Below are 17766 nucleotides of genomic sequence, written 5' to 3' on the forward strand. Positions count from 1 at the left end.
TCAGCCAGGCTGGGGTGACGTTTGACATGCCTGGTCCTCTCCACCCAGCGATGGGTGTCCTCCCACACGGGTACTGGAGCCCCATCCTCGCCTCCTGCCCTGCCCCGGGTTTGCAGGCGGTCAGGTTAGGACCAAAATTGAAATACTGAGCTTTTTTTTTTTTTTTTTTTCTCTGCCCACCGTATCCCAAGCTATAAAATAGAGCATTTATTTTCTTGGGAGAGAAAAGCGCTTAGGGCTTAACCTTTTCCTTCTGCCCGGGATGCGGAGCGGCACGAGCCTGGCTGCCCGGCACAGCCGGGTTCCAGCCCGCAGCCCGGCCCTGCTCCCTCCGGCACTGGGCATCCTGAGCTCCTTCAGCTGTTTTCCTGGCACAAGTCCCCTCTGCGTGGCTCTGTGGGCCAGCTGCCCAGTGGGCAACCTGCCACCCCCTCGCTGAGACCCCGCGGGAGCCCCAGCCCCACCGCAGCTCTGCAAAACCCTTATTTCCAGTCTTGCAGCCACTTAAATCCTGGGTTTCAAATCATCCCAAACCAGAACGAACATTGTCACTTGCTTCATTCTCCTCGTTTTGTTTTGTGGCACAGGATTGCCACCGGCCTCTCTGCTGCCTGTGAAAGCCCTCTCCGGATTTCTTGTAGATTTGGAGGATTTTTTTTTTTTCCTGCTGGTACTCCAAGGAATAAATTCATCTGAGGAAAATCTCAGTATTGATGGACTGCAGTTTTCATCCACCTGCTTTTCTTTCCTGCTCTCTTTAATTCCACTCTTAATCCAGACGATGCCAAGCATAAGGCTTGCAGGAGGCTGGTCCTGGGCTTCAGGTCCTGCTCTCTGATGCAGTTAAAATGCAAGGGGCACGGCTTGTCGGTAAAGCCACATACCTTAAGACCATCTAATGCAACTGAAAAAAAAAAAACAAATAAGCTTTCGGTCACGTAAACTCTTCCTTGCATCTCTTATATGCAAAGTTATTTGCCTGTGCTCCTCAGATAGTTTGATTTATATTCATTTGCATATACCAAGTATAGCGAAACCCAGCGAATTCTCCTGATATGTTTTCACTCCTGTAAGAAACATGATGGGAAGTGGAAGATATGATCATCTCTCTCCCTAGTGGCATCAGTAAATATCACACATATCAGATTAAACCCTTGACATTTTTCCAACAGTGTGAAATTTGCTTGAAGATGTTGGAAAATGAGTTATAGATGTGAAAGCAAGGCTCGGAATATGAATGCAAACACGTTAACCCTAAAACTGGTGTAATTTACTTTCCCTGATATCCTGGCGCACGGAGCTGGAGGGTCCCTGGGGGAGAGCTCCCACCATGGCGGCAGAGACTGGGGGTGAGTGGGATGTGAGCCATGAGGCAGAAGTGCCTTTTGGCTCCTAAATAGCAATGAGCGGCTAAATCCGCCCAGCGATCCTCAGGGATGCACCCCAGCAGTGAGGTGGGACATCACCCCCTCCAGTGGGGGCCTGGGTGGTGTTAGGTGTGATCCTGCCCCGAGGTCAGGCTACAAACCTCTCCCGCAGCACTGTGGTGCATGAAAAATACACTTTTCGCTTAGCTGAAAAGACAAAAATCCCTCAGGGGTTACTACAGAGTAGTCACCCACCTGCAAAAGACTTTGGGAAAGGTGAAGGTTGGGGATTTGGGGTGGTGGTGTGGGCAGGACTGAGTCTTTGACCGAGAAGTTAAGGTCAGGACTCTCATACGTCTTCTGATGAAGCTGGTTTTGGTCTTTTACTGCAAAAACTCTCCAGCAGGTTTTCAGATGCTTCCGCCTCTGGTATGCCACAGTTGAAAGATGCACGAGGTTAACGATGTTGGATTTTCCGTGCTCGCGTTCGGAGTCTTTCGCATCCTGCTGGTGAAACCCAGTCCTGGTACAGTGAGCCCGTCTGAGCGCGGCACATCCCGCTCCGTCCCCTTCAGACCCCTCCGTGGACACGTGCAGGGCACCAGTGAGCAGCAGTAGCAGCGCAAAAGCTGAGGGACAGGAAAAATATTGTGCGTTTTAAGGAACAGACTTGTTTTAATCCAGAGGAATTGTTGTGGCAATTACACTATTCAAAGCGTTTTCGATGCCTTTTATTACTTTCTTCTGCATTATCCTATTGCCCCCTTAGAGATGACCAAGGCAGAACTTGATTGCAAGTGCTGCTTGTGAGTGCGGCGGTTCCTTATGAGCCATTAGGAGCGCAGCATCTGCTGGAGTTGCCATGGAGATGCCAAGGCTGATTGTAACCCAGGTGAACCGCTCCTGCCGCCGGCAGAGCACCGCTCATCCCTCCCCGGGGACACGGGCTGCTTGCAGAGATGGTTGTTGAAATCAGGCCGTGGACCAGGTGCTGGGTGGCTCGAGAAGGACCCGTGCACCAGGGTGCTGAGGCTGTTGGGAGCAATAAAGATGAGCCCGAGACCTACATCTGCAGATGGAGATGGGATAACAGGAAGAGTTCACCATCTCTGTGAACCAAATATCCCAAATCTCTGTCCCAGATATCCTGGCTCCAGTCTTTTGTGGATGCTATGCGGATGCTACCCTGTTGGCCTCGCGGACCCGGCCAAGAGCCGCTCCGAGGGAGCTGCAGCCGTCGCTGGGTGTTTATGCCCCCGGCAGGGGAGAAGGGAGCTCTTTCTGGGCTTGTGCTGTAGCACTGAGAAATCTGATCTTTCAAGATTTGGCAAGCGCAGCGGAACTTGAAGTACAGTATTAGCATAAATTAGCTGAGAACACATTTATCTGTGGCAGAGTGAAGGTTGCCGTTTGGCAGCAGGTGGCTTGCTTTTCCGCAACAGATATTCTGTCTTCACTTAATAAACATCTATCAGATAAAAAGGTGATGCGGTTGACACGCGGCTCATCTATTCTTAGATTTGGCATTTGGGAACATGGTTTTACCACTTGGATCTGACTGGCAGCATGTACCGTTTCACAGGCAGGAAGGTTCTTCCCTGTTAATAAATTTTGACTCGTATTTAAATGCGAGATGAGCATACGTCCTCTCTGCCCCGGCTGAAGGCTGCAGCGTGTGCTCAGCCACCGCCTGCGTTTCGTATGCTTAGGTTTGCCCCCAAATCAGACATTTTGCGCCCAGTGGTTCTCTGGGGTGTGGAGAACCCTGTCATCTCAGGGTCCACTTTCGGGAGGCTCATCAGACCACTGAGGCACCAGCTGTGGTGTATCTGCTGTATGGATGCCATTACTTTATATATATCCTACTTTTTATATGTATATATCTCCTACTTTACAGATATCCTACTCCGAGACCACGATTGTCTCCCTTGAAATACAAAGTTAGAGCAGTTCTTGCAGATCTCAGTCATCTGCGTGAAGGTCAATAATCCCTCTTTTTTCTTTCTTTTGAGAACGGTAATGGAAAAAATATTACCAGATATGGAAACAGGGTCAGAAAGCTGCGGATAAATGGGGCAGAGCATCGAAAGAAGTGAGAGGAGACCTAATTATGGGATTGAAGCTATGGGATGAAACAGGTAAAAATCTCACAGGAACGTGTATTTTTTACAAGAACTTAAAACCCTCTTTCCTCTTCTTGCCTGAGCCTTTTAGAGATCAGTACATTTTTAGCCGAAAGTTGGAGACAAGGACAAAATGGCCTTGGCATTAAACAGCACGCTTCAGTTGTCCAAGAAGAGCTGGAGAGGTGTTCGCGTTTCCCTCCTCGTATTGGGGGTTGGGTGGGTGAAGTTGGGTGACCTCGGGCAGGTGGGTGAAGTCAAGGGAAACAGTCGGGCTTTTTTCCCACTTTTTCAAGTTGGAGTTTATCATCACCACCACCACCACCACATGTCCAATAGTACTTTCTACCGTCTACCTGCTTCGTGTGCTTAATTTAGAAGGGCAAAATTATGTAGTACTGAGGTGCATCGGGACTGCAGCAGTCCATCCACCCTAGCTGCTTGCCCTGCCGGGCTGCCACGGGCCACCTTTGCGGGGAGTCGTGTTTGCACTCCTGGGAGCGAGGGTTCGCGTTTCTGCTCGCGTTTGCCCATCCCAAAATTCAAACCTCCTCGTGCAAATGGCGTTTGGCAGGATGGATGGGTCAACCTGCCGTAAACCTCAGAAACTGAGGCTTCTGAAAGCCTGAAATACAGGGACCCCGCAATCTGAGGGAGGAAACGGGGAATCAGGTTAAGGTTGGGTTGAGTAACCGTCCCCGCGCCTCGTGCTGTGCTCTGGGAGAAGAAGGAGGAGCCTGTGCTCTGCAGGTGGGCAGAAGGCTCGGGATGCTGCTGGGCAGCGTGCTGCTCCGGGCTGGCAATTCGTATGCTCAGTCCTTTCCCGGGAACCTAATGGTAACGCATCAGTGAGAGGAAAATATTAGTTTGCGGGTAGGTAGCCCGCTCCCACTGTTCCTGAGGATCTTCCTTTCCCAAGGCGCTATGAATAAATAAATAATGTGGTATGAAAATGAAGGCAATGTGGTTATCGGGGCTATTAAGACGAAAGCACATGGGGAGCTGATTTAGATCTGGCTATTCTGCCCATAGTTTAATGTAGTGGCTATTGGAGAAATCACTTCTCCGGAAGACCGTGTGTGCCGGTGGGGAGGGGGTATCTCACCGGTCCTGGGACATGCTTATCTTTAGGAAAGAGTGTTGTGGAGTCTCGCTCCATGTTGGTGAAACTTGATTACTGCCTTATCATTCAGAGCTCGAGGGATATATTCATGCTGTTATTATAATATGTTATTTCCTCACAGTTCCTCATATAAATGATGGAGGCTGTGATGCAGAACTCCCCGTGTGTGTGTGTGTGTGTGTGTGCGCAGGAAAGGGAGAGCCTTGTGCCTCTGTAAATGAAAATCCATCTGTTTTCCGTGCTGGAGGTGGATGCTCAGTGCAGAGCAAGGGCTGCTGGCTTTGGCTCTCGCGGTGAGCAATGCTCAAGCTGCGTGCGCCGGCGACGGGAACCTTGCGGTAACTGTTTGAGGACAGAGATGTGGCTCCACCGGCAGCCCCCCCCCCCGGATCCTAAAGCCGCCCAAAGCAGCAGCTCAGGGTCCCCTGGAGATTCCCTTCGCTTCTGCAGCAATGCTTGTTGCTGGTTCTGTGGGGAGGGGACAGAGGTGGGAACAAACCGGAGCCGTGCTGGGGCGCCAAACTGCCCGACTATTTCTGGCCCACAAGACAGGACCCCCAGCAGCCCCCTCCCACTGGCTTGCGGAGGGACATCAGTCCCTCAAACCAGCTTCTTTATTCCCAGCAAACCCAGGAATTGAACCCCGCTTTGATGCACCCTGCTGGTGGTGCTGGGTGAGATCCCAAGCAGTGCCGGCACATCCCAGTCCTCCCAGTCCTCGGCTGAGTGCGGAGCAGGGGGCAGAGCTGGAGCTGCGGTTTTGGTCGTTGGTGGTGGTAAAGCTCTTCGGTCTTTAGCTGCTTCGTCAGTGAGAAATGGGTGAGTGGGGATTTATATTGGGAGAACTTTTTGCCTTCTTGGCCAAGAGCAGAGTGACAGACCCCCTCGCACGGACCGGGGGGAGCACTGCGAGCGCTACAGCAGGTTGTCAAAAAAATCATTTTCATTAGGAAGCAGAAATCCTGCTGCTGAGAAAGATCGCGTCACATGAGCAGAGTTGGGCTTCCTAATGAGCGTTTTCCACTTCCAGCCACACAGAGGATGCTCCGGCTGTCTTGCCAAAAGACGGGCTCGGGCCACGCCAAGGGAAAAGTGTTCCTGTGGGCATCAGCCCTTTTTATTTTTACCAGGAACAAAACCTCAGACCTCCAGAGTCCACACGTGCAGGACAACGGCACCGTTTTCTCTCTGGAGAGAGGGCTTATCTCCTGGAGAGGACCCTGTGCCCAAGCACTTGACGCTTACAGCATCCCTGCTAGTGTTTGGTCCCAGAGCCTCGCTGCTGCCTCCAATTTTCCTCCAATTTTCTTCATGTCTTTAAACTGCCTCAGTATTCTAGCAATAATTTTGGGTTGTTTTGACCTGCAAGAATTGAAGTCTTTCTTTTCTGACAAGGCTGACAGATGCTTTGACTGATGCTAGCTAAAATCAGGTCTTTCAGTCTAAGAAATGTTACAACGTCATTTGCATACAAACAGGGACCTAGACAAGCACTTGAAAATTTCTTGCACTTGCAAATCCCGACACTTGAGAGGAATAAAAGGAATTTTACTCCCTCAGCCCAGCGGATGCTCAGAAATAATGACGTTCTCGTCAACATTAGTTTGAAACTCCAAATTATGAAAGTGATATGTGGAGATTTTCGCCTTCCCCCCCCTCGCAGACAGGCTCTCCCGACGCTCTCTCTGCTGTTAACAAGCAAAGATCATTCAAGGCAGCGATCTCTGGGGCCGCGCTAAAGCCTCCATGGGGAGCGATGCTTGTTTGCTCCAGTTCTCTGTGCATCCAAAATCAACTTCCTCTCATTGTATCTTTAGCCGTAAACGGTTACGTTCATAAATATGCAAAGATTTGCTTCCTCTGAGCAAACCCCTCCACTGTCACAACTGGGCCGGGTGGTGAAGTCAGGCGTGCTCACTCCTGTCCTTGCAAATTCCGAAATAAACTGCTGAAAGCCCATGAGGTGGCTGCAGGCAGGGCAAGTTCCTACTGCGGGAGATGCTCTGCTGCCTCTGCCCCGGGGGCTGCCCACCGCGCTGCTGTGTACCCAGCATGGGGGACAGCCTCTTCCCCTTCCCCTTCCCCTTCCCCTTCCCCTTCCCCTTCCCCTTCCCCTTCCCCTTCCCCTTCCCCTTCCCCTTCCCCTTCCCCTTCCCCTTCCCCTTCCCCTTCCTTTTTCATTTTTCCTTTTTCCTTTTCCTTTTCCTTTTCCTTTTCCTTTTCCTTTTCCTTTTCCTTTTCCTTTTCCTTTTCCTTTTCCTTTTCCTTTTCCTTTTCCTTTTCCTTTTCCTTTTCCTTTTCCTTTTCCTTTTCCTTTCCCTTCCTTTTTAAGTTTTAATTTTTCCTTTTCCTTTTCCTTTTCCTTTTCCTTTTCCTTTTCCTTTTCCTTTTCCTTTTCCTTTTCCTTTTCCTTTTCCTTTTCCTTTTCCTTTTCCTTTTCCTTTTCCTTTTCCCTTTTCCTCTTCCCATTTCCCTTTCCCTCTCTCTTTTTCCCCTTTCCTTCTCTCTTTTTCCACTTTTCCTTTTCCTTTTCTTTTCCCTTTCCCTTTCCCTTTCCCTTTCCCTTTCCCTTTCCCTTTCCCTTTCCCTTTCCCTTTCCCTTTCCCTTTCCCTTTCCCTTTCCCTTTCCCTTTCCCTTTCCCTTTCCGGCTGGCAGCACCCACCAGGGCTGCCAGCGAGACCCCCGGGTTGGGGCCGTGCCAGCGGCTCTGGAGGGGCGCACCGAGAGCCGCTGCGGCGCCGGGGTCTGGTCTCCCCCGGCACACGGAAAATGACCATTTCACCCATGTTTTACCCAAAGGGGAGGTTTTGGTGTAACTCCTCTGCGGCGGGTGAGCGGGGGGTGGGTGGGGGGTGGAGGCCCGGAGCTGCAGGGGGGGGGGGCACAGGGCAGCATCGCATCTGCCGGATTTGGGGCCAAAACCATGAGGATTTTGCAGCGGCTCTCCCCAGCTCCTGTTTCCTCCCCTGTAGCTGTGGGAACAGCGCGCAGCGTGATACGCAAATATTTCACTCAGCATTTTTAAAACTGTTTTTTACAAGGGGTTATGAATTTAGTAAAACTTGTTAAATATTCATGAACTGCTCACCAGCCACATGAGCTGATGAAGGATGGAGCGGGCTGGGGGGGGGGGGGGATTTACTATTTTGAAGAGTCATCACATAAATGATTCAGCAGCCCTCATCTGACCAGCTGTAGTTGCTGTCGTGGGCCAAGAGCGCCAGAGGCTGCCGCCTCCCAACACCAACCAGAAATTTTGCTGTTTCGGCTTTTGGCGGTGAGTCAAGGTGAGACCCAGCCCAGGCGGACAGGGCGGGAGGACGAGGGGGTGGCTCATCCGAAAGCATCCAAAAAATCTCCATCGGGCCAATATATGAACGGCCTTTCCAGCAGGCACTCATTGGAGCCCTTGTGCATTGAGAATGAGCAGTAATAATTACAGAATTGCAGCATCTCCAGATGTTTTGTATATGTTTCAGTCTTCATTTATTTGTTTTCCGTGCCGAGTTACTTGGGATACTGAAAAATGTAAATAATGAATATGTGATGAGCAGCAAGAATGGATCTCTGCCCTGCCTCGCTCTTCCAAAAAAGCTAATTAAACCAAGTACCAAAATAAAAACTGCTTGAGTCTGCTCCAGCAGCAGCCATAAAAGAGTACTCATGAGCAAATAATTGACAATTAAAGCCCGACTTACAGAAAAGAAGAAAAAAAAACCCCTTAGATGCAGCTGAAGCGAGCTCTTTCGAGCCGCGAGGACCTAAGCGAGGGTTGTGCCGATGGGGAATGAGCTGTGGCCGCGGTGGGGGCCTGAGCGTGCCCGCACCCCGGTGCCAACAGAACTGGCTCAAACTCTGAGCCAGAGCCACTGGTTTAAATTAGAGGCATTTAAGTTTAAAATTAAATTTAAAATTAAAAAAATTAATTTTAAATTTAAATTAGAGGCTGGTTTAAATTAGAGGCACCTCCCTCATCTGAGGTCTTCTTGTCAGTAAAAGCATCATTGCAGTGGAGGTTTGGAGATGGGGAAACTGAGGCAGGGAGCACAGGCAGGGCCGGCAGCCGAAGGGATCCCCGCGGCTGGGGTGGGAGTGGATTGCCGGGCTGGGTTTGTTAAAAATCAGGGCATGTGCTAATGTATACGTTGCATAATATACATCCAGCCTGGCGCAGGGCTAGCTCTCTCCTGGGGGCAATGTTGATATGGGATCCCAGTCCCAGGACTGCGTATTTGATTGTATGAATGATATGTGTGTGTGTGTATATATACACACACATGTCTATGAGTACGTATGTATATACTGTGATCTGATGTGTGCTCTTCGCAGTTTAATGCTTTATTTAGACTGAATTAACTTGCTTCACAGGGCTTTGTTTATCCATTTTAATAAATCAGCTCTTACAGCTAAATCTTGCCTTAAGAGTTGATCATATCCAGAGCCTCGAAGAGAGCAGCAGATATAAATATTTGCTTTTGCAACGGGAAAACTCTCCTGAGAATGCTTTAGCAAATGACTGGGTCTGCCTGGAACGGGGGGGATGGTAATTTGCTGAGTTATTAATAAGAAGTGAAGAAGCGGAAAGGTGAAGTCTTTGGTCACGGAGCTAAGGGCCAGTGTGCCATCAGGGGGGTGAGCCTGCGAGCTGGCCTCCCCCGCTCTCCCAGGTGAGGATGAAGCCTGGCGGCAGCTGACGCTGCTGTGGGTACATGGGGGGAGGCACAGAGCACAGCGCTGGGCTCCGGGGTCGACGGACAGAGGCAGCAAACCCAAATAACTGAAGCTTTTGCTTTTTCCTCCTACTCAGAGGTCCAGACAGGCGCTCCTGGCACTAGACGTGACTGTAACAGTGTCTTGCTGTCTAACAAATGAAATGGCAGCATCTACCAGTACCTGCCTGGGAATAAAAGCTTCTTTCTTTCTTTTTCTTTTTCTCTTTCTTTCTTTCTTTCTTTCTTTCTTTCTTTCTTTCTTTCTTTCTTTCTTTCTTTCTCTTTCCTTCTTTCTTTCCTTCCTTCCTTTCTTTCTTTCTTTACTTCTTTCTTTCTTTCTTTCTCTTCCCTTTCTTTCTTTTCTTTCTTTTTTCTTTCTTTGTTTCCTTCTTTCTTTGTTTCTTTCTTTCTTTGTTTCCTTCTTTCTTTCTTTCTTTCTTTCCTCCTTTCTTTCTTTCCTTCTTTTTCTTTCTTTCTTTGTTTCATTCTTTCTTTTTTCTTTCTTTGTTTCATTCTTTCTTTGTTTCCTTCTTCCTTTCTCTTTCCTTCTTTCTTTCTTCCTTTCTTTCTTTCCTTCTTTCCTTCTTTCTTTCTTTCTTTCTTTCTTTCTTTCCTTCTTTCTTTCTCTTTCCTTCTTTCTTTCAATATTGTAAAATATTGAAATAGCCGTGGAAAACGGAAAGGTCTTTCCCAAGGGAGGCAGGCAGGTGCCAGTGGGACTCTCGGAAGCACAACTACCCGTACGGAGAGCCCTCCGGCTGCAGAGCCGCCAGCCTTCGACTGGTCAGTGGTTGTCTGCAGCCAATTTAAAAAGGAATGGAAAGGTGCGATCTCACGCTCAGAAGAGCAAAGGGAGCAAAGGGAGCTGCTCAAACCGCGCTGACGTAACTCAGAAAATGGATACTGGAAGTGTGTGGGCTGGCGGAGCTGTGCGCGGTGATGACAGGGTGGGAAAGGGTCTGCTCGCGGCTGCGGGTGCTGCGGGTCTCCTGGTGGGGCAGGGGGGTTGGCAGCGCCTCATGGGAGAGGGGAGAGGTGAAACCGGGCGAGCAGGACTCCCACTTCAGGGGCTGAATTAAGATTTGGTCCTTACAAGAAAAAAAAAAAAAGTTATTATTGGGTACAGTTTACAAATGCACTGATATGTCATAACCCGTGGATGCTTTTGGAAATGGGGTCCAGCCCTCTAGTGACTTCTTCGTGGCCCTGAGCATCCTTGGCCACCAATTCCCCCTGTACTCAAACAGGAGCTGAATTCCTAAATAGTTTTAAGGATCTAGGTTTAAAATGTGTTGCATAAAAAAAAAAAAAATCTTTAAACTAAAAATCCTCTGAAATCGCTCTTAGCTAATGAGCTTGCCTGGCCATGGAGGATGGCCATCTAATAGGTGGCAGATAATCTCCAGGAGAATGAGGACAGCCTAGATTTCAAGAACAGCATGATTGTATGTAAATGCGAGGAACAGCGTTTGGTTTGTTTGGTGGTGGTTTGGTTTTTTTTTTATTTTTTTTTTTTTTTTAAGCCCGAAAGAGCAAAGTTCATCAGGTAAGAGGGCGGCTACCAGCCCAGGAGCCCAGACCAGCTGGAAGCCGGGGAGCGGGCCGGGCAGCGGGGGCAGCAGCGGCAGAGCAGCGCCAGGGCTGTGCTGCCAGCCCCGTGCTGCGCGGGGCAGGGCTCGCTGGGGCGTTAAACCGGGACGTTAAACACACGCCTGTTTCTCAGCAGCCCTCAGCCTTCGTCCAGCTGCTCTCATTAATTAAGCCGCCACACAACGCTGCTGTCGTTAAGCTGCACGCAGGCACCTTTTCATGAGCTGCGGGCTTTTCAAAGCCACCGGCCACTCTGGGGCTCGCGCGCGCCCCGGCAGCGCAGGCTGCTCGCACCCTCGCTCGCTCCGGCGAGCTTGGCGCTGGTCGCGTGGCCAGAGCCGCTCGGGCCGTTTGCAAACACGGGATTCTCTGCCTATAACAATTTCCAGGTCAGGGCGCTTCTGATTATGGCTAACCTCATACTTCCTATCTCTGCATCTCTCCGCAGAGGCTTCTGCTCCTCTGATTATAATTTCTCTGCACGGGTTCAAGGCTGGGTGGCTTTCGGCTTCCCCAAAAAACAAGCCTTAATGTGCTGGAAGCTTCCCCGTGCAGCTCCAGTGGCTTTTGGGCCAACATGCTGCCCACGCCGAGGCGTTTTGGGTGTTGCAGGGGGCTTACTGCGCCCCCACGCCCCCCCTCCAGCCTGCTGGGGAGAGTGGACATGAAGGATGCTGTGGTCCCGCTGCGGACAAGTGTGGACATGAAGGATGCTGTGGTCCCGCTGCGGACAAGCGTGCGATGCAGACGTCGGCTTTGTACCGGAGGTGACAGCTGCTGAAGGGTTGTGTGTCCGCGTCCTGGGGACCAGCTCGCGGGAGGCAGCCTAATCCCCTGCGCCTTGCAAAGCCCCGGGCGGCATCGCAGGGCTGCGGTGGGATGGTCAGGGTACCGCTCAAACCAGCCCAGCCCCTGGGCTCACGCTGGGTGCCCTTTGCCAGGAACTTTTTTTTTTTTTTTGAGAGAGAAAAAAAGAAAAAAAGATTTTTTTTTTTTTTTTGGTAAGAAAATTGTGGCAGCAACAGACCTAATCAGATTTTTTTTTTTTTTTTTTTTTTTTTAAGCCACGCTGACAGTGTGCCAGGCCGACTCTGGCAGCACAGCTGTCCGGGGCACCAGCAAAAAAGCTTCCCGCTCCCTCGGCCCAACAGCAACCCCAGCGCGGCACCCGGTCCCCCCTCCCTGGGAAACCGGACCCGCTGACGCTCAGCCTGAGCTTCAGGTGGTGTCACCCGTCCTCAGGTCTCAGAGATGTGAAAGCAAAGGGCTGGATGTGCCCCCCGCTCCCACGGGGCGCTGGCACCCGCGCGCAGCCTGCACAGAGAGGTAAACCAGCGGGGCCAGATGGAGACGGAGCAGAATTTTACAGACTCGTAGCTCCATCCCTCAAGCTCAGTGGGTTTGTCAGAAACGGTTAATCATACCTCAAATGGGCTAAGAAAAAAAAAAAAAAGTCTTTTTTTTTTTTTTTTTTAACCATGTGTCTTGAAGTATATGGGACTTCTGGAGCCCATATGAAAAATAAAAAAAAAAAGGTTTGGAAGCCGCATTTGCACTTTTATTGCTGAAATTTGTATTGACTTGCTATTTTGCCAGCAGTGTCTTTCTTACAAAATGTGACCCGAGACCTTTTCGTAGCGCCGGGGAAGAGGGGACCAGCGCCGGAGATCCCATTTTTTTGCCTGTCTCTTCCGATTCCAGCGTTGCATGAAAGCTCATCAGCGGTCTGCAGGGATGCAGAGATGCCCTCTGGTGAGAAACAGCGGGTTTGGAAGAGCCGCTCCCACCAGCGAGACCACCCCGTGCAGGGGTGCACCGGGGCTCGGCTTTCGGTACAAATTTGCACGGGAAAGGGTGCTGCGAGGAGCCTCTAAAGTTTGCTACGTTGCCCCCGGGGAGAGCAGTTCAAGGGGAAAGGCTGGGGATTAGTTTTTTAGCATTTGCGAGCGATTCGGGGCTCCCGCTGTACAAAGAGCAGCTCAGCTGCGCCGGAGCTGACAGACAACACTCATTGTGCTTTTAATCACTGACAATGAATTAAATTGCACATATTAAATGCCAATTATATAATAACCTGTAGTTATAGTGTCATACTTGTCGCTGAAAGCAATACCCCTACCCGACTTACCAGGTCTGTTTTGGAAAACACGGAAAGATCTGTGATCTTTCCAAGAAAAAGGCTGTTATTTATAAATTACAGGTTGAAGTCTCCCCCAGCGTAAGCCGGAGGCCCGCCAGGGATTTCGGCGGAGCTGCACTGACTTACACCGGGTGAAGACTTGGCTTTTTCAACACCAAAAAACGGGTGCGGGTGACCAACCCTGGGGCAGGCGCACGGCGTGCAGGAGATGCTCCTCTGTCGGCTTTCCACCGAAACCACGTCAGGGATGGGGCCGAGCTGGTTCTTGTGCTTTTATTGCAAGACCAGCTAAATGAAAATCAAGTTTTCTACTCACAGTTAACCGACACTCCTTAAGAGCAAAAAACATACACACGAGACTCTTCCCTTTGGATGAATACTTCCATTTATTCCAACTGGAAAAAACATTTTTTGTTTTAAATATACTTAAGTGTAATTTCTTTTTTTTTTTTTTTTTTATTTTTCCGTTTTGTTTTTCTTTTTAAAGGAGTAATAATTACCACATTGTCCTTTACAAACAACAAAAAAATTTCCTAGCAATAGTCTGTGGTACGGAGACATCCATCTTCAAGATTTTTCTGCATCTGCTGCTTTCAGTGGGCAACGGGGCGTCCCCGTGCGCCCAGGGGTGCCGGTGCCGCCCTGCGGCGGGACCCTCCTCCTGCAGGGGCGCCCCGAGATGCGGCAGCGCGCGGGGCGAGGGCGATGCAGCCGGCTAAGCCTCTCAGCGGCAAAAAGCTCAGCTTTATCTCAACACCCGCAGGTGCCGACCTGCACCTTTGGGTGCCGAGAGCCCCTTTTGCAAACCTGCTGCTTCCCGGGAAGCAGCGGGACAACGCAGCACGGGCTCGGGAAGCGCCGGTGCATCCGCCGGCACGCGCCGCCACGGCAGTACCCCAATGGTTTAATGCACACAGAGAACAAACTCACATCCACCATAATACAATACAGCTGAGCCCTATTTATAGAACCCCCGTCCTCGCTCCGCAGGCAGGGGCTGAGCCCACCCGGGGGGGGGAGGACGAGACACCCCCCCCCCCCCCCCCCCCCCCGCGGCCACAGGCGGCCTCGGGCCACTCGCCAGGGCAGGATCGGGCCCGCCGGGAGCAGTTTGCAGCCGCTCTCTTACGCGTTAGGCAGTAGGCAATATTGAGACTTCCACTTGGTAATGAACAGCAGTTAACATAACCCAGGAGACTAGAGCACCATAAGACAAGTCTATATTCAAAACAACGTCATGCTGACATCACACAATTGCACCATTTACACTTTTATTTACTCCGAATAATAGTTCAATGTTTAGTAACTTCAGCGTTCTCTACAGAGGTGTAAAATTCCTTCTCTGGCTTTGGTCATTTACAACGTTGCAGACATACGGTAGTTCTGTTCTTTCCTATTTGATAATAATAATACTCAAAAAAAAAAAGGTCCCTTTTGCAGCCGTCAGGATTCCTGTATCTGAGTGATGGAGCGTACCTGGAAATCACAGGCGTGAGCAGACTTCAAAATGCTACTGAGGCCTCTTCAAGATTTAATGAATCAGAAATTGCTCTCTTTATTTACCAGGAATGAAACAAACAAACAGAAAAAAGGGTTAAGAAAAACCCCAACCCTCAAAACGAATGACAACTCAAAACTCTCACTGATATACTTAAGAAATTTGATGATGAAATGGAAAGGGGGGGGGGGTCCAAAGTACTGTTTGATTAGCTCTGGCTGAAAACAATTCTGCATGTGCATGCATTTTCCCAGTGACTCCTAAGATATAGAAATTCCTCTGATATTACAAAATACAAAAATATTTTCTCCAAACTCTCATTTACATTGCATTTACAACAATCACGGAAATAACTTAGGCTCCCACACTGTCCGAGAGAGACAAATTACCTACCAACGTGGCTAATGGAAAACAAAAACATGGTGGAAAGCAAAAGCTACCGGCAAACTGATGCTGAGAGTCAACGGTGGTAACCAAAACGTACGGACAAACGGAACTCTAAAGGATGGCAGTATCTGGGAGAAAGAGGAAAAACTACTGGGTAAATATTACAGGCTAAAGTGAACTTTTTCGTTGGTGTTTTTTTTTTTGTTTTCTTTTTCTCCAAAGAAAGATGTGCAAAATATATTCACCGTGCCCAGGATTACGACTATTTATAGAAGCCAGTCTACGACCTTCTTACAAACCCCTACTCTTCGGGTCTTTTTTTTTGTTACAATAAAAGCGCTTACATGATCTAAACCAGTGCAAGTTTGTGAGTTAATTTACATTCTGCCAAGGTGCCCGGCAAGGATGCCATTAGGATATGATACAGTTTTTGCTCTTCTGTCTTTTCCGGCTGTGCAACTGTCCCCTGCCACCCAGCGTGGAAGACTTGGGCACGCTGTACGAGCCGTACTTGTGCAGGAGCTCCTCGCTGGTCACGTACCGGAGGCGGGCGGGTTGGGGAATCGGCTCCCCGAGGAAATAGCCCTCGTTGTCGGACTCCGAAGAGGAGGAGCAGGTCGAGCACCAGTCGTATTCGGCGAAGTAGGGCCCCCATCTCTCACCCAAGTGGTTCTGCAAGGCGAGATCCGACACCGTCCGGGGACAGTGGCCGTAGACGTCCCGGCGGGGACCCTGCTCCACCGTCTCTCTGCAGCTCCGCTGGTGCATGAACTGGTCGTAGTCCTCCCTGGCTCGCAGCGAGGGTCTCTCCTTCAGCCGGCAGCACTGCTCGCTGGCCAGGTGCAGGGCGTTATCCGACCGGGAGCGTCGAGACCGCCGGGGCCGGTGCGGTCGGTAATGCCGGTCATCATCCCGCAGGTTAGTTCGCCGGCGCGTGCGCTCGCTCATGGGGGCATGCCTCGGGCCCTCCTGCACCCCCAGCTTGCCCCCGGGCACCCCGCTACCGTAGTCGAAGCTCTGGTGCATCCGCCCGTGCGAGGGCCGCTCGCGGTACCCGAGGGGGCTGGCGAGGTCGTGCAGGTTCGGCTCCATGTCCTGGTACTGCTGCACCGACAGCAGGCTGCGGACGGACTCGGCGCTTCGGAATTGCATGGAGGAGTTCAGGGTGCCCATGTTGCTCATCTTCTCCGAGACGTTCATGCCCGAGTCTTTGCTCAGGTCAGGCATCGAGAACCTGGAGAGATGCTCCTGGCGCTTGGCTCCACCGTCTGCCGAGAGGCCTTTGCGGGCAAAGGGCAAAGGAAGGAAAAAAAAGAGAGTTAAGAAGGAGAGTTTGCTATCAGCAGAGATACGGGGAGCAGACTGGGTTTGGCCCGAGACTTTTGCTTTAAGAAAGAACTTCGTGCTTTAGACGCTGTCCTGAAGAGCCCTTTCAAGAGGATGATTTTTAATTTTTTTTTTTTTTTTTTTAAAGAGCAGGCAGTTCCTCCTTTGGGGAAATCACACCAATTTAAGGTGTTTTGAGTTGGACTCCAAGTTGCTTTTCACGACTTGCTTCCCCATATGTCTACGCTGTCTGCGACTTGATAGGAATAACCAGCGATGCCAGTGAGAAACTATGTGTCAGAGGTAACCTGAGGCCTCCTGCACGCTGCGGTAACTAGGGTGCCATGATCCCGCACCCACACCTTGGGCAATGACAACATGTTTTGAAGGACTGAACAATGTCAGGGGCAGCTGAAAACGGGGCCATGACTAATTTGGGCTTGCCACCATGCTGCACCACACAGGTCCCCGGAATGACACCCGTGGGGGGACAGAAGGGTCAGCCTTGGCCATGAGCATGCAGTTGGGCTTCCCAGGAGGTGAGGAAACACCTGAGCCCCAGAGGGTCTGCTGGAGCTCCCTGTAAGCACCGGGACGTCAGGAGGGTCAGGCTAACCCTGCAGATATCCAGGGACCTGCACATGGGTGGGAGCCAGCAACATCAGCTCCAGCTGGATGGGCTGCCCTGCTTGGGAAGGTCCCTCACTGGGTCTCTCCCATGTACCAGCCAGCCCTGAGCTCCTGCAAGGTGCTCTTCTCCAGCCCACAGCTCCTGCAAGGTGCTCTCCTCCAGCCCAGAAAGCCCTCACCTGGCAGCAGAGAAGTGGAGCGTCCGCTCAGCACCTGCCCATCAATGAGAAACTCAACGCACCCCATGTCACCCCAGTCTTTGGCTTGCCTTCTGGGTGTTCTCTGTTTTCTGACTACCTCCGTGTTGGCTTGACAACTGGCAGCAGTCAGCGCTCGCATCGCAGGCTCAGGACAACGTGTTTCGCAAGCTTATTTCAAAGGAAATCCATCTCATCCCAAATCAAATGCAGAGTGTTTGCTTTGGCGCTCTCTTCTCCCCTTCCCTCTCCGACAACCTCCCCGCGCAGACCAGACGGGGAGAGCTGTGCACCATCAGCAGGATTTTCAACATGACGCACAGCCCTTATGCAATCACCGAGAATTTACGGCTTTGTAAATTAATTTAAAAAAAAAACAAAAAAAACAACCCAACAACCCAACCCACAATTCAAGAATAAACTTCTTTTTCCCTTAACAAAAGCCGCTTACATTTCATCGAGAGCTCAGCTCCTTCGGCATCAGCCGCCGCCTGCCAAACCTGAACAAGGGCTGCTGTCACTAACCCCGCTCGCGAGCCGCTTCGGGGCTTCTTTGGACTCAGCCTTATAAAGATCAACAGATCCTGCAAAGATGGGCAAAGCTTTCCAAATCCTCCCCTCGGTGGCACCAGGGAGAGCTTTAGCACTTGAGCACAAGCCGCCGCTGGGTCT

At 50.7% G+C, this 17766-nt stretch overlaps 1 protein-coding gene across 1 annotated transcript in view; it reads right to left on the bottom strand.

Moving 5' to 3' along the window:
* Nucleotides 1-14702: 14702 nt before the first annotated feature.
* The window catches only part of PRICKLE2 (prickle planar cell polarity protein 2), a gene marked incomplete at its 5' end in the record, with an annotated part of 110459 nt that continues 107395 nt past the window's right edge, over nucleotides 14703-17766 (bottom strand). The window contains one exon of the mRNA XM_082487976.1: nucleotides 14703-16221. Within this exon, the coding sequence (XP_082344102.1) occupies nucleotides 15353-16221 (869 nt within the window). The 3' untranslated portion in view covers nucleotides 14703-15352. The remainder of the gene's footprint in view (nucleotides 16222-17766) is intronic.

Source organism: Vanellus vanellus (genome assembly GCF_965231255.1).
Source record: "Vanellus vanellus genome assembly, chromosome: 9".
In the NCBI taxonomy this organism is placed as follows: domain Eukaryota; kingdom Metazoa; phylum Chordata; class Aves; order Charadriiformes; family Charadriidae; genus Vanellus; species Vanellus vanellus.